This window comes from Cavia porcellus, unplaced genomic scaffold (genome assembly GCF_034190915.1).
Source record: "Cavia porcellus strain 051 isolate PalLab524CR breed Dunkin Hartley unplaced genomic scaffold, mCavPor4.1 scaffold_4, whole genome shotgun sequence".
Lineage (NCBI taxonomy): Eukaryota > Metazoa > Chordata > Mammalia > Rodentia > Caviidae > Cavia > Cavia porcellus.
In genome coordinates this window covers 62,834,317-62,850,621 of record NW_026947487.1, presented here as the reverse complement: position 1 = coordinate 62,850,621, position 16,305 = coordinate 62,834,317, and the positions used below count along the sequence as shown (strand labels likewise).

Here is a 16,305-nt window from a genome sequence, read left to right as displayed (position 1 = left end):
GGAGGCGTACACTGACTGGTGGCGAGGTGAGTGAGAGAAACTGACACTCTACCACAGTTTGACTCCAGCGGAGGACTTTCTGGGCTCGGGCAGTCCTGTAAGAGCAGGGCGCGGTGGCGACTCCAGCCACACATTCCCCTCTCGGACGGGATTGGTGAAAAGTGCCTGGCCTGCATGACGCTGCCGGCGGACCTGGTAGGCTGGCCCAACCCAGATCCCAGAGCCTGATGGTGGCCCGGAGGAGCGACTGACTCCCGCGTAGGCTGCCTCCTCCGCAACTCCCTGGTGCACAGCGGTGGGCGGGAACACCTAGCCAGCGCAATTTGATCAGGCTGTGGCTGACAGGCAGGGAAGCCGGGCCTCCTATATAAGCTTGCATATACATAAGGAACAGAGAATATGGGGAAGGGAAGCAACAAGAAAGGCTCCTCAGCCCCCAATTCTGAGAATCAGGCAATAGCAGACACTGCACCAATAGACATTAAGCGCCATATAGAGAGCCTCATAGACCAATTCAGGAATGAAGTTATCAACGACCTGAAGCTAGAAGTATGCAGAATAGTTAGAGAAATGCTAAGCACCACCCAGGAAAAAACAGATGGTGGAATGGAAGAACAGAAAAAGAGGGGAGAATTGCTTGATGGAGAAAACAGAGAAAGCGTTGAGTATGTGAAGCAGGTTCAAAGGGACTATCAAGAAATTAAGAAGTCTATCCAAGACTGGCATAACAGCTTGAAAGAAACTAAGGACAGACTATCTGAACTGGAGGGCAGACTTGTAATATGGGAGAATGAAATGAAAAACTTCTTAAAAATAACAAAGAAACAGCAATAATACAAAGACAAGAAGATGATAAGAGGAGCCATAACTTAAGGATTAAGAACATAAAGGAAGAAGTAGGGACACAAACAAGTGAACTACAAAAGCTACTCACAGAAATAATCCAGGAGAATTTTCCTAATTTAGCAAAAGGTAAAGATACTCAGATATATGAGGCATACAGGACCCCAGCTACCTACAACCCTAACAGAGAAACACCCAGGCATATAATAATAAAAATTCCAGAAATTCAATACAAGAACAGAATATTAAAAGCTGTAAGAGACAAGAAACAGTCCACTTACAAGGAAACACCCATCAGAATTACAGCAGATTTCTCTGCACAAACCATCAAATCACGGAGAGTGTGGGGGGAAATAATTCAAGCTTTGAAAGATAATAATCTCCAGCCAAGATTGAGATATCCTGCACAACTGTCCCTGGAAATTGATGGAAAAATGAGGTGCTTCCAGGATAAAGAGGAACTGGGGGAATTTGCAACCACCAATTCAACCATACAGAAAGTATTACAGGATATTCTAAAAAAAGAAAAATACAAAGAACCCAGAAATAGTGGCGGGGAGGCCACAACGAATGGAGCAGAGAACAAAATGAAGCAGACAAACTGACAACTAATGACAGAAGAGAGCTCAACAGAAATGAGACAGAGAAGATTGGATGATAGGAACAGCTATTTTGGAGAAAATGACATCTTAATAGGTAATACTGATTTAGTATCATCTTGTTTTGAAGTCTCATCTAGCTTTTGTTCTTCTGTCTCCAATGGTCTAAACAGGTTGTATCTTATTGGATTTTATTATGTACCATAGTATAAGCAAAAACCTTTTAAAGACAAGGAGATTATACAGAAACCATTGTTCATTTTCTGTTAGTCGATTCTAAATACTCTGTAATGCTGTCATTCTCTTAAATGGTTTTACATTGTTTTGATATACTTAATGCTACAGTATACGAAGCTGTACTCAAGGACTTCAAGGAAAGAGACAATATGGTAACTACTTTTGGGTCAGAATTATCTGGTGGTGAAACACTGCTTAAATGGTTGTTTTGGTTATTCTGCTTAAATGGTTATGTTTTGATCTGCCCTGTTTCGCTGTTATGCCCTTTTTTCTCAATCTCCACTCCATTATTTACTTTTTTATTTTTATCCGTTTAATTAAAGGGAAAAAATAGCAGGATATAATATAGTAACCCACTTTGACTTTCTATTATCTCGATTTGAAGCCCTGTATTATTCTCACCATCTTGTTTTTGACTGATGTTCCCCTCTTCTGTTTTGCTGGATAGTATCAGGTTCGAAAGTTTAGGCATCAGCTATGAAGATAATGAGATTCATTATAACGCCCATTCTCGTTGACTTTTATCTACTTTTGAAGACCTACAATGTCTCCAATGTTTTGGTTTTGTCGGTTTTGTTCTTTACTGTTTTGTTCAATTGTATTATAACTAATGATATAGGCAATTCTATTAGAGATAGCGGGAGGCATTATGGTAACCATTGTTGATCACCTTGTATTATGTTTTTATATTATCTATTATGTCCACCCTTTTGACTTGACCGATTCTGTTCTGTTATGTCTCATTTGGTTTTACTCTCTTCCAAAAAAGCAATAAGAACCGTGGGAGCAATGAAACCCAAAATGTGTAATAGTCATTGTACAAAAGAGAGGAAAAGAAAGTGCTCTAAACTATATAACTGCATGTATATTTAAGTGTATAAGATAGAAAATGATATCACAGAGTTTTATTGGATCATTGAACAGAACTGTTTGCAGTATCATTGTTGGAATGTCCACTCTACAAGCTTTAATTTTGTGACTTGAACAATTATTTCTAAGATGGCAATATGTAATCCATTAACTAATGATTTCCTACTGTTCATTTTTTTCTTCTGTAAATCTGTATAACTTGTACCCTTTCACTGTTTTTTTTTCCTCCTTAAATAAAAATAAAAAATAAAAAGAAAGAAACCTTATAGCCATGAGCCATGGTTTTGTCAGCTTTCTGGCAGAGGCCTTGATCATTCTTGTGCAATCAGAGAGTGACAAAGCTACACCCAGGGCACTGTTTTTGTGACCAGTACAGTAACACAGGGTCTTGTGCTTGCAAAAGTTCATGCTTAAATATGCAGCTATCAGCATCATAGATTTTTTTTTTGTGGTATTTGGGATTAAACCTAAGTCCTTCCCAATAAACTACATCCCTGACTCCTTTTTTTTTTTTTTCTTAATTTTGAGAGAGGGTCTTGCTAAATTGCCCAGGGCAAACTTAAATTTGTAATCTTCCTGCCTCAGCCTCCCAGGGTGCAGGAATTACAGGTGTACACCACCACTCCCACTCCATTGTGAAATTTGTAATCTGTTGAACCCGGGGTGCCATATTTCCATCAGCCGGCCCTGCTTCTGGGAGTTTCTTGGCCACCTTCTCCCTGTGTAGGGCACCGCCAATCTCAGAGCTTCCAGTGAATCCAGGGTCCCATACGGCCCCAGGAAAGGATGTTTTCCCAGTTGTGTCTGAACCCAAACAGAACAAAGCCCCTAACCTAAGCAATTACTCAGTGAAGTCTCCACAAGACAAAGCCTGACCCCCTGGCCCTCTGAAAAACATGCTTCGCTTTTGAGACTCCTATTCCTCCTCATGCCCTAACCACAGGCCTCATAGTCATTTCTAGGAGACTCAGGAAATAAATGTCACAGGGCTCTTTTCCTTGCTGCACGTTCCTGTGCAATTCTGCATTTCCTGTTGCTGATGTCACTGTTAGATGACTGCTTTCCCATCCTTGTCCTCTCCTCCCCTGCTCACACACACACAGTCCTAGAGGATGTGCTGGCGGATATCCTTTAGCCATGTTCCTCATCCTGGTACACAACACCCAATGTGCACAACTTAAGGAGGAGAGGTTTATTTCAGCTCAAGTTTCAGTCCAGGGTCTGTGGACTTAGCTCAGTGGTACAGCGCCTGCCTGGCAAGTGTGAGATCCTGAGTTTGATTCCTGGTTACCTGCCGCACCCACACACCCATCAAAAAAGAAAGTTTCAGTCCAGAGTCAGCCAGCCCTGAGGCAGAGGGCATAGCAGAGCTGAGGAAAGATGCCACAGACAACAAGTGGATCAAAGGGAGGAACCAGGGGGAGATAAATACATTACTCTGCCCACAGTAACTGTCTCCTCCAATCAGAGCCAACCTCTCAATAGCAACTGTTAAACACCCCCATCATCTAATTACCTCCCTAAAGCTCTGCCTAGGATGGTGTGAGGCTCTGGGGAACATTCAGATACAAATCGTAACAGGGGGATAGAATTGTATATGCTTGGCAGGCCAAGAATCTTTCCCCTGCCCCACCCTAAATAAAGCACTACAGGAGAGCTTCCAGAACCTACGCCACCTCAGCTAATTTTTGCAAACACATGTCACCACAGAGACCTGGCTTGAAGTGGTTGCTCATTCAATGACAACACCAGATGTCCTTTGGAAGCTCCTTAAAGTGCGTGCATTCCCTGGAAGCTATTCCTGGCCACTGGGTCCTAATCTATGAGCTGGTTGGACCATCCCCTTAGGAGGGATGGAAAAGATTACAGATCTTGCAACAGATTTCAACATAAGGACAAGTCATCTCCAAAAAAATAAAAATAAAAAAGACTGCACATAACAGAGCATTTCTGGTACATAGTACCTATAATAAATAAAGAACCTGATGCCGATTTGCTTCTTTGGCATCCGGCTGTGGTAGGCAGAGTAATGGCTGCCCAGAGATGTCCCCCATCCTTGCTTCTGGAATCTGTGACAAAAGGGAGTTACATTTGCACAGGATGAAGGTTGCTCACTAGCTGACCTTAACCTAGGGAGAGCATGCTCTGACACGTGCGTGAAGGAACCGAAAGGGGTTGGAGTGATACTGAGTGATTAGGATTTGATCTACCACTGCTGGCCTTGCTGACAGAGGATAGGACAGCAGGCTGGAAAAGGCAAGGAAACAGATTTGTGCAAGGGCCTCCCAAGAGGGACACAGCCCCATGGATTCTGATGTAGCCCGGGGAGGCCGGTGTCGGGTGTATGACCTGCAAAACCATAGGAAGGTAATTCACTTTGCTGTGATCACTCTTGTAATGACAATCTGTAACAGCAGCAACTAAAAATAACTTTGGGGTTCCTTGGGAGTCTTTAACAAGCAGAGCGGAGCAGAGGCAGGACAGAAACTCTCAGCATGCCTGCATGTTACTAGGCATCCTCACTTGGGGTCTTGGAAGACTTGCTGAGCCAGAAACTCTTATCCCATATCCTGTCAAGGCTGGATTATCCTGTCAACTAAATAAAGCACGAAGGGCTGTGGTGTAGCTCAGTAACAGGTTCGATGCTTATCATGTGTGAGGCCCTGGGCTCTGTTCCCAGCTCCAAAAACCCATGGAAATAATTACATTGACTGTAGATTTCCAAGAGATAATAGAGGATGTACATAAATGAATATTCAGCCTTTATCCATCCTCTTGGGAAATCCTGGCATGATTAACACGGCTTCTTCCAGCCAGCAGCACTTAATCATTTAAAGCCACAGGCTCTGCTCAGAATCTGAAGGAAAGAAATTGCCAACAGGCACTAAACTTTGTACCTTGTGGCAGGGGCTTGAGAAGCCCTTGAAGCAGAACGTCAGCTCAAAAAGCCTGGAACAGCAGAGGAGGGGAAGTTGAGAACTTTGTAAGGCCTGAGTCTGTAGGGTCACTCATGGTTGGCTCCTTACTTGCTGGCTACACATACAGCTGCCCTGACTGACCTGTAAACTCCAGAATTACCTGCAAGGGCATCTTCTCTTCCCATTGGCCTGTAAAAATCTCAGGGATTACAGACTAGGAGCCAGTGCTGGGAATAAGATATGAGAATGATGAATTACAGGAAGGAACAGTTGGAGGCCAAATTTCCAGCATGGCAACACCAGATCTTATAGGTGGAAAGGCATAAAGTTAGTCATGTGTAGTGGCGCATGCTTGTCATCCAGCCCTTGGGAGGCTGATGCAGGCAGACTGCCTAAAGCTCAAGGCCAGCCTGTGGTACACAGTGAGTTCAAGACCAGTCTTAACTACGTAGTGAGACAAATTCTGTCTTAAAAAACAAATCAGACAGCCCTGACGCGCCATGGGGAGAAGATGGAAATCACTAGGAAGCGGCTCTGAGCAGGATTTGAATTTAACCAATTGGTTTTCTGTTTACTTGTGAGTGTGTCCCAGGCCTTGGCCCCTCATCTGAAGATGGGCAGCAGATTCATAGTAAGTGAACCTCTACGAGCTGAGGCCTGTAGTGGTCTGTGATGCCAGAAATACCTCAAAGGGCAAGATAAGGCCATAGCTGAGGACACCTGGCTCCAACCTCAATTAGCTAGAGACTGTAGCTGCAGGCTCCACTCCTGCAGTGAATGCCAACCTAGAAAAGATATTTCTCCTAATTAGCACAATATACTAGTCGGAGAAGTCTTTGAACTGACTACCAAGGTCCTGCTTAGTTCCCGTGTCTTCCTCAGTATCCCCTTTTCCTGAAAACCAAATAAATATGGGCTGCCCAGAGAAGTTCTTTGTCCCAGCCCCCAGAGAATCTTGAACTCTGCTAGAGGGTTTTGATCCTCTCTGGAGCCCTAAAATCGTATCATTTGCTTCTTCTATTTAAGCCTTTGCTGTCCATTTATTTGGGAAGTTCCAGGCCTGATCAGTCCACTACAGGGGGAGATGGACACCTAGAACCTATTACTATCCGCGAGGGTGACGATGGAAAGGTGAAGTGTGCAGTTGTGCTTACTTGGAGTACATTTTCCCTGCTGCTATTGCCTGGAGGATTTCCACTGACCCTCAAAAAGGCCTCTCCATGTGACCTCCACACACACACAGTTCACCCAAACTGTCCTCCTCCAGCCATCCCTGCACTGACCGCCTATTTCTGTCTTGGTACTGTCGCATTGAATTATGACTGACCTTGCATTTTCCCCTCTAGATCCAAGGCTTCTCAGGGTGGGGATGACAGTGTGCTCACCTGTGTATTCTCACACCTGGCCCACAGGCGGCCGGGCCCATGAAGGTATCGGGAAGGGAATCTAATTCAACATCTAAACCCACCACACAGGCACAACAGAGGGCTCCTTCAGGAATCCAAAACCTTAGCACCAATAAAATACCAATATGCCTGCTCAGTGCCATCATACAGTGCCTGGAAACCCCTTTTGTATCTTTAAATACTTTATCTTTTTCATAAACACAGGTGATATCCATTAGCAGGGGCCCTCCAACCTGTAGACTGAAGACACACCTAGCAGCCCCAGGAGGCTGCTTGGCCCTCTTCGTCTCAGGGACAGCGTGGTGCAGGGCTGGCAGAGTGGGGAAGGCTCTACCACCTCCCACTCCCACCTCTGAATGGGTGCAATCCCATCAGGCTCCTCTGAGGAAGACTGAATGCACCTCAAGATTTTAAAAGCACCCAGAATGGCTTGAGAACCACTTGCTAAAAAGAAAAACAAAGACCCTTGGAAAGTGTGTCTTCTTTCTAGAGCAGGTGAGGGAGGCATCAACGGCAAAAGGAACTTGGATCATTACTGGGATAATGCTGGGGCTTGAATGGGTCCCCAGTTCATGTTCTGGGATCTTGGAACCTGATCCCCAGTCAAGATGTCAGGGTGGACCTTTGAGCCTGCAGCCTCACTAAAACGCAGCTCCTAGTCTGACCTCAGAGTCCTAGTAGGGTCTGGGCAGAGCCATGAGCCGGTGCCCACAGCAAGCGACTCCACAGCTGCTGTGAGCAGCTGTCCGGCAGGTACGCATCAGCCCCTCGCTGCTCCTCAGCTTCTCACTTTGAATATAGTCTCCCAGAGCTGTCTCCCCAGGTGCTAGGCTGTTACTAAGGTTTCCCATCTGGACAATGAGCAAGAATTGCCTCAGCCAATATGCAATGCTTAGGTATTTACCTAAGGCTAGAATACACTGTCCAGAATTTGCTTCAATCTAATCCAAAAGAAAAACTGGCTATGAAGAAAATTACTCAGACACTTAATGACATTTCACTGGCCACTGGACCAGGTCATCTTAAGGTTAAATTTCCTTGTTTGGATAAATGTGCTGATTATCTTTTTGTCCTTAGAAATGATAGTCCTTATGCATGATAGTATAAGGGGTGATTAAATATATATATTGTTGTTATGCTCTATGCTTATCGCCCTAGTAACCATGTACCTGGAGCACCGACCACATTGTTATAAATTTATTATAAATTAACTGACCGCATCGTCATGCTGGTCATGCTGTTATGTATGTGTTGTTCCCCGCCACCTTAGTAACCTATTTGCCAACAAAAGTGTCAACTTTTGTTCCCTTTGTAAGAGACAAATGATGCTGTGTCAACCATTGTTCCCTTTATGAGAGACAAATGTTCCTGGAATTGGCGGACCAAGGGCTATGAATTGGCTAACCACCCACTGTGAAACGCCTCTGACCTCAAGCAAAGGGGAACAAAGGCCCACCTTGTTTCTGTTTCTCATTGCTATGTACCTAATGATCAATGAGCTAATCATAAGTAAACTATAAAAGTCAGTCAAAATTCTAACTTAGTTGCACAGCTTTGCAAATTCCATCTGCACTGTGTCACTGGGCCAGCTAAAATAAAAGCACTTCTTTCAAAAAAGCCATCATCTTGCACCGTTTATCATCTTGGGAGTCTTGCCTTGTTTTTCATCATGGGGCCTTGTTTTCAGGGGGAGAGTACAACAATTGTATATGGTAAATGTTTAATTGTTTAAAATGAGTTACACCAAAAGATGAATTTCCATTAGTCCTCTTCAAAATACTCCCCCATTGTATTGAGACAGAAAAGACAAAAAACAGTGCTCCTCTCACTTTGAACACACTTACCCTCTTTACGATTTTCTGGAGCACTTCTGGAAGTCCTCTTTCACATCTTTATTAGGTCAATAGTCAAATTATGGTCAATAGTCAAAACTATGGTCAATGCTGCTGCCAGGCACCATTCAGCAGAAAAGCAGGCTCACAAAAACCTTGCGGTATGTCCTCGTCCACCTTCTTCACCAGCTGGCCTCCTGTCACTTCTGGATCTTCCCCAAGTCAAAACAATCAGGAAAGATAAACATTTGGAATTGATTCAAGACACTGAGGGGGCCACAACAGTGTGATTAACTACACTCATGACAGAGGACTTCCAGAACTGCTTCAGACAGTGGCAAGAGCAAAGAGATAAATGAGTTCAAATAAGGAAAGAGTATTTTGAGAATGATTTATAGCACAATTTTTTTTTGCTTTTTTTTTTTTTTTTTTTTTTTTTGAGACAGAGTCTCACTTTGTAGCTCATCCTGGCCTTGAACTCATACAATCCTCCTGCCTCAGCCTCCCACATCCTGGGATTACAGGCATGCACCACTACACCTGGAGTATAGCATGAATTTTAAGAATTTAAATTCACCATATTTTTCTATTACTCTTTGTATTTAGAGATAAAAGGGAATAGCTGGGTGTGGTGGCACATGTCTGTAATCTCATCACTTGGGAGGCTGAGGCAGGAGGATCACAATGAGTTCGAGGTCAGCCTGGACTAAATAGTGAGTTCAAGACCAGACTGAACCACATAGCTAGACCTTGTCTCAAAAAAAAAGATAAAAGCGTACAATACCTCTCAACTGGCTCAGGCAAAGTGATATAAATCCACTTAAATCTATAGAGAAAGAGAAAGAGGGGGAGAGGAGGAGAAGCCAGAGAAATAAAGTTCCATCAGGCAAAGTGTAAATTGGTGGAACTAGATTGAGATTAGATGGAGTTCCTTATACGATATGATTCTTACAGGTGTTCTGAGCCCCAATTATGTAGCAAGAAAAAAAGAGTCAAAGAAAAAATACCCCCAAGTCAGTGGGGATGTGGAGGGTTTCACATTCTCTTCTCCTTCCTTTTGTGGATGTTTGAAATTTTCTATCAGTAAAAGCAATCAGCTGTGCCAAGTCTTAGGTGCGGTTTGCACGACCCTGAGCCTGGGCCTGGATGCCATCTACAACTTACAAGAAAACTAATGACATCTGGATGGCCACCTGAATGAAGCTGACCTCTTCCCTCCTGGCTGCCAACTCCTGGCAATACAAGGAAATGACTTCCCAATTTTATTTGTACAGTGCTGCTGTGTTTGTTTTGATTTTTTGAGATAGAGTCTCTCTATGCAGTTCAGACTGACCTTGAAGGCACTATGTTGCCCAAACTGGCCTTGAACTCACAGCGAGCCTCCTGCCTCAGTGGTAGGATTGCACCAGCATACCCAGCCTCCAGTGTTATTTTTTCCAAAGACAAAATTAGTATCAACTCAGAGGAGGAAAACTTACACAGAGGTACTTACAAATGATTAGAAAAATTCCCCTTAGACACGCATTGCTTTTATCACAAAGGGAGCTCCTCTTGGGGCAAACGTGGCAGCTAACGCTCTGTTACCTTTCCTTGCGTGACATGGGATATTGATTTATGCTGGGATGATTGGCTGACCCCCCTCCCTAAATTCTCTCTGGATTAGAACTGTGAACGGGAAAGAAGCTGAAGATGATACAGAGTCTGTAACATACCCAGAAGTGACATCTAAAGTGTCTGACAACCCCAGGGGCACCAGGCAGCCTGGCCAGGCATTAACCCTTTTAACTCCGAGACTGTTAGAGGGGGCAAGTAGAACAGGAAGGAGACAGCTTCTGCTCTCTATTTCAGTGTTTTAACCACTGGGACAGACACCTGGGAACACAAACTGTGCTTGAGGGACTACCAGCTCTAATAACTGCTTATTCCCACCCTCACGGGAGTGCTCTGCCCAGAGATACACTTGGAAGGCCCAGCCTTTGAGCAATGCCGTGCTCCTGCTTTTGTTTTCCTTGTATCTAGATAAGTACTCAAGGGTTGAACCAAGAGCTTCTGCAGGCAGCTACATTTCTAGCCCTTTTCTGTTTTTTATTTTGAGACAGGCTCTTGCTAAGGCACTATGTTGTCTAGAGTGCATTTAAACTCGCCATCCTCCTGCCTCAGTTTCCCCACTCCCAGCTCAAAACTCAAGACTTTTAACCCCAAGGTTGTGGCACATCTAAAGAAGCCTGGAGCAAGCCAGAAGTGGCTGCAATCAGCCCAGTTCCAGCATTGGGAAGTTGAGGCAGGAGGAGAGTGAGTTCAAGCCTTGCCTGGGATTAATAGTGAGACTGTCCAAAAAGAAAAAGAAAAAAGAAGCAGACAAACAGAGGGATGAGTGGACTGTAGGGCAAAGGGTACAGAATTCACCCTTTCAGAAATCTATGAGCAGCTTCTCCCAGTGATTATGATCATTTCCTGTGATACATGAAACTAAATAAGGTACTCGAGGACTGTCCAGCCCTGGGCAGTAATAACAGTAGATGGTGTTGACTGACTACTCCATGGCCAGCTGTTTAATGAGCGCTCCCTGTGAGATCAGAGGAAACGGAGGCTCACAAACTACAAAGTCTGAAGTGGAACTAATCCGCAATGCCAGGTTTCCAGCCTGGTTTCTACTCTGCAGTGCAATTACTCATTTTACGATTGCAGCACAGTCTGCAGTGACCTTGACAAGCTTTAGAAAAAAACAGAGTTAATAATGTTAACCTCCATCTATATTTATACCTGGTGGGGCTGTTCAGCCAGGAAAAGCAATGCACTCCTGCTCTCCTGGGCTTTGCTGCAGTCCGGCCGGGATGAGGCTCACGCTCTTGTCCACTGATTAAAAATGCTGGAGTTACATCAAGCACAGGCTGGGAATCACAGGGTTTAAAAGAGGAAGGTACTTTTTTTTTTTCTCAGTTTTCTGTAGTTTAATTGAGCCCTGAAGATCTTTTTCAGGGATGACTCAAGGGGACAGGAGAGAGAAACATAAGTCAAAACTGAGATTCTAAGAGAGTCCAAGAAATAATTTGGCTGCTTCTACAGCAGTCCTGACTCTACACAGGGAAGGGAGGGAAATGAAGGGAATCCTAAACACCAGGTGAGCTGTGAACTGAACAAAAAGATTCTTAGCTACAAAACAGTGATCTTTTGGAGGAAACGAAGGAAGACAATGAAAGAGAAGAGGATGCAGGAGGAAGGATGAACAACACACAGACAGATTTGTGTTTCTTTCTCCCTGTTGCTTCCTCAGGAAAGAACCTTTATTTCCAGAGCTAAAGCAATCTTTTCCGCACATGAGGCAATGAAGCCACGTCCTGTGCCAGTCTACTGTGCCGTCGGGAGACCTTCATCCTTCTGCTATAGAGAAAGCCCCAGTATTAGGACCAATAATAACAACTGCAGATAACAATTTTTTGACACTAACCAAGAGCAGGCTCTGTACTGTGACGTACAGATATGATTGCATCTAATTTCTCACGTGAGGAGTAAGCAGTATTTACACTCATTTTACAGGTAAAAAACCTGGGTACAGTGATACTAATTTGTCCAAAACCACATGACTGCTAAGCATACAGGATTCCCATTCATATCCACCTTGCTCACCCTAGAAAACCTGAAGGTACATAGAAGCTAATGGCCATGCTTTCTTGGGCTCTTCAACAACCCAAGTGACTTGATGGGAAAGAAATGTAATCCAACAGTGACATCAAGACCATCCCAAGCAGTGGATGGAGGCTGTGCAACACCTGACAGCCAACAGCTCATCTCTGGGCAACTGTCAGAATGCGATTGCTGGACCAGCGCCCAAACCCATCTTCTATGGACTTTCCTCCTCCACACACCATGCTCATCTCTGCCACTTCCTACTGACCGTGTCACAGGATGACACTTGCTTGCATGTTCCAGTACCACAGGGCACCAGAGAGTCCTGTACCTACTTCACAGTGGTCACTTGTGTCCCAGGGCAGGAAGACATCTGATCTACTCAAGGCAAGAGGTTAAATGTCTGCTTCACAAGTCTAGTACTGTCACTGGGGTTGTCCTTTGCAGGGAAGTAAAAATTATGTCATTGTGAGACACATGTAGGGATCTCTGATGACACTCAGAGATAAATCAGAAAAGCCCCTGTCACTTCTGGAAGTCAACAGCCAGATGATTAGAAATGATCAGACAAAAGGAGCACGAGGATTTCTATCTACCCCAGGTCTTCTATCTGCAGCTGTGACTAGAGCACATGAGGCCAGCCTTTATAGCTATGGTGTTCCCAGAGAACACTTAAAGTCTTACGTTTCATGCCAGGAACACCACAGGGCCTGCAGTCACTCTCTGCAGCCTCTTAGCCCTGAGACCCTGAGCCACCATTTGATCCAGAGCCACCAGATCAAGGCTCTGCTGGGTTTGCAGTCATTGCTCCTGCCTTTGGGAGCCAGGCCACTGCTGACCTGTCCCTTTGGCCAGGAGCCTTCAACCCCACAGCATTTTGTGAGTCCGTCTTTGTGAACACTTTGGGAGGAGTTTACTTTTTATCCCCAAGAGTCACAAGTCATGCCTGCAAGTGCTAAGAACATATTCTGCCACATGTGTACTCCAAATGTGGGAGGGTCAGAAGGGACAACAACTTTCTTGAGCCCCAGGAAGAACCATAAAAGCTGGGGGTCAGGTAGCAGTGGAGACTGGACAGAAGCACTTGATGGCTCCCCACAGATGCTGTTTTTCAGCTCACAAGTCACTCCCTGCATTCTGTACACCTAATGCATCCCTTGAGGGGCGTGCCGCATGGATAATGCCTCATTTCCAGGACAGCCTCACCACTGATTGAAGAAGTGGTGAAGAAGTGGATGAGTGCACTATGCCTATTTCCTTGGTAACACAGGTCCCTGAATCGATGGCAGTCTGCTGGGACGAGAACTCAGCCCTAAAGAGAGAGAGAGAACCAGCAAGGGAGATGGCTGGAAGGACCACCAGAGCGGGGAGACCTGTGAGTCAAAGCGTCAAGGCTTTCACCGAAAAGAAAACTGGCTCAACAGCCCCCCAGTTCCCACTGGTTGCCTAATAAGGTGAAGCTATCATCACAAAGGATCTCAGCTGGAATTTGTCTCGTTTTTTTTTCCCTCCAAAGACGTCCATCTGATGTGATCCATAGTTTGGAATATTTCTAAATCACGGTTTTAGAACTTGAAACCATAACATCCTCGGTCTACTCTTTCCCCTTTTCTCTCCTTTCAGAGAGGTACTCACGGTGGGGAGAAAATAGATTTAGAGAACGGAGTTGACGAAGCTTAATGAAAGTAGCAGCTCACACAGAGAGATGAGGGGTGGGGTTCGGCCTCAGTGCCACAAAGGGAATCAGATCCTCTTAGTGTGCTGGCTGTGCTGAGGTGACTAACGGACACTGGGATCATTGGGATGTGCCCTCTGGCTAAGGTCTCTCAGAAAGTAGAAGAGTCTACTTTCCCCACCGAGAAGTCTGGGAAAGGCAGAAACAATGACTGCAAACCTGGAGAGCCTTGGTCTGGTGGCTCCAGACCGAATGCCAGGGTCTCAGGGCTCAGTGGCTGCAGAGAGTGGAGCCTGCGGGCCCTGTGGCGCTCCTGGCATGAAACATAAGACTTTAAGTGCTCTCTGGGAACACCACGGTTATTGAAGGCTGGCCTCATGGGCTCTGAAGTCCCCTGAACAGCCCTGCCTCAATACCTAGGAGACTCTGGCAGCCTGGGCTTTGGCTGGCCCAGCGGGGGAGTGTCCATCAGATAGTGGCTGAATAAGGCATAACATCGGCACTTAAAGGTAAGAGGAGAAGACAGAGAATTAAACTCCCTATCAGAGAACAATGGTGAAAACTATACTAAGTGAAAAAACGCCCTGAAAGCAGGAGAACACAGCAGGGACCTGCCCAGAGCTAGGGTGGGGTGGGGGTTAAAGGCTCTAAGATTCCCAGGGACTGGGCCTTTTAACCAAGTTCCCTCTGTGAGCAAGGGGCACCCCAGTCCAGATCCGTCCTACCAAAAGCAGACTCAAGCGCTCTAAGAAGTGCCTGGATCCCAGCAGCCCTGTTGTCTACAGGGCATCTGCACCTGGCACTCTGCCAGGAAGCAGCATTGCAGAAAAGGGTCGTTTTATCATCTTGCTGTCTCTTACCCTCTGAAAACAAAAGCTCTTTGTGTTCCTCAGGGCTGTAAGTGGAACTGGAGCTAGAAAAGCTTCTTGGACTCCTCTTCAAATGCTCAGCCCAGTATATTCACGTTTGTCTCCTGCTTGGCCATTGCTACTGCAGTGACAGAAGCCAAACCAGTTGGGGGGGGGGAGGCCTGCGGGGTGGCTCAGGGATGCACCCAGGGGTCTTTCTGGGCAGGCAGCGAGTTCTTAGAATCTTGGAGGGCAGTGGGGCTCCCTTCCCTGCATGTCGGGGTGTAAGGAGGGTGGGTGGCAAGACAGCCACAGGTGCACTAAGAGCAGTACAGCCACATAGAGAAGGGCCCAGAGGGGACTCCAACAGCCACCTGAAGTTTGGTGGTGGAGCAGAGCACTGTGGTCACAGACAAGAAACTCTTGGGGCCCAGTACTGCCTCTCACACCCTTCCTCCACCGCCAAACTCCCTGTACTGTCTGTCCTTAACTCCGCCCAGGCCCGTGGCCACCGAGGAGGTGGCCGTCTGACCTCGGGGACTCGCGGGGGCTGCACCTGCACCTGCACCCCCTAGGTCCCCTTGCATCCACAAACACTCAGCAGAGGTTGACAGCACCGGACAGACGTCCCTGCCCGGGTCCAGGCTGACTTACCCCAGAGCAGGGTGAGAGGCTGGGCCCTGGGCACGAGCACCAGGGCGTACACGGCCCCCGCGTGCAGCAGGCCCATGAGGACCACGTTCCTCCACACCACGGTCAGCCGCTGCCCGCGCGCGCTCGGCCCTTCCGGGCCATCCTGCTCCTCGGTGCCGCGGCAGGGGACCGTCCCCGCGTCGGGCATGGCGGAGTTGCTCTGGTTTCCAGCGAGGTCTCGGCGCCCCACGTCCCCGCGACCAGCAGCCCTGGACTCTTCTCCGCCCCGCAGGCGCTCAGCGGGGTCCCAGCGGCCGTCGTGCTGCCTGCGAGTCCCCAGCGCACTGCGCTGCAAAGACCTGAAGCGGCCGCCCGGACTGTCAGAGGAGGCGACCTGCGGGGCTGCAGCCAATCAGGGCCGCTCGCGGGCGGGGAACTGAAAAGGCGCCCCCTGGGGTCCCCGGCAGCTCGAGAGGGGCCTTGCAACTGGGAACCCGGGCCAGAGTCTGAGAGCGCCTCGCTGCACCCCTGATGGCCGCGCGTGTATGTGAGCGCGCTTCTCCTGACCCCACAATACCGTTTCCAACCGTTTTTTTGGAGAAGCCCCCTTCCCTATTTCATCCCCAGCCACAAGTCACTGTGAAGAATTTTTAGAAATACGTAGACCAATCCAAGGAAAATTAACCTGTGAAAATGTCGTTGGCCTGTGTCTCTCCTCCTAAATAGACGAGTGGAGTTTTCCAGAGGGGCCCTTTATTACACAGAAAATGCAGAAAGCGGGAGCGTGGAGAGGTCCAAGGAGGTGTGTGTGGCTACA

At 46.7% G+C, this 16,305-nt stretch overlaps 1 protein-coding gene across 2 annotated transcripts in view; it reads right to left on the bottom strand.

The window, feature by feature from the left end:
* The window catches only part of Scd5 (stearoyl-CoA desaturase 5), a 140,073-nt gene extending 124,044 nt beyond the window's left edge, over positions 1-16,029 (bottom strand). The window contains exon 1 of one of the 2 annotated variants that reach the window (XM_023560620.2): positions 15,510-16,029. In XM_023560620.2, coding sequence (XP_023416388.1) covers positions 15,510-15,696 — 187 coding nt within the window. In that variant the 5' untranslated portion in view covers positions 15,697-16,029. The remainder of the gene's footprint in view (positions 1-15,509) is intronic. The other variant, XM_003477673.5, reaches the window with a different exon arrangement.
* Between the last annotated feature and the right edge of the window lie 276 nt (positions 16,030-16,305).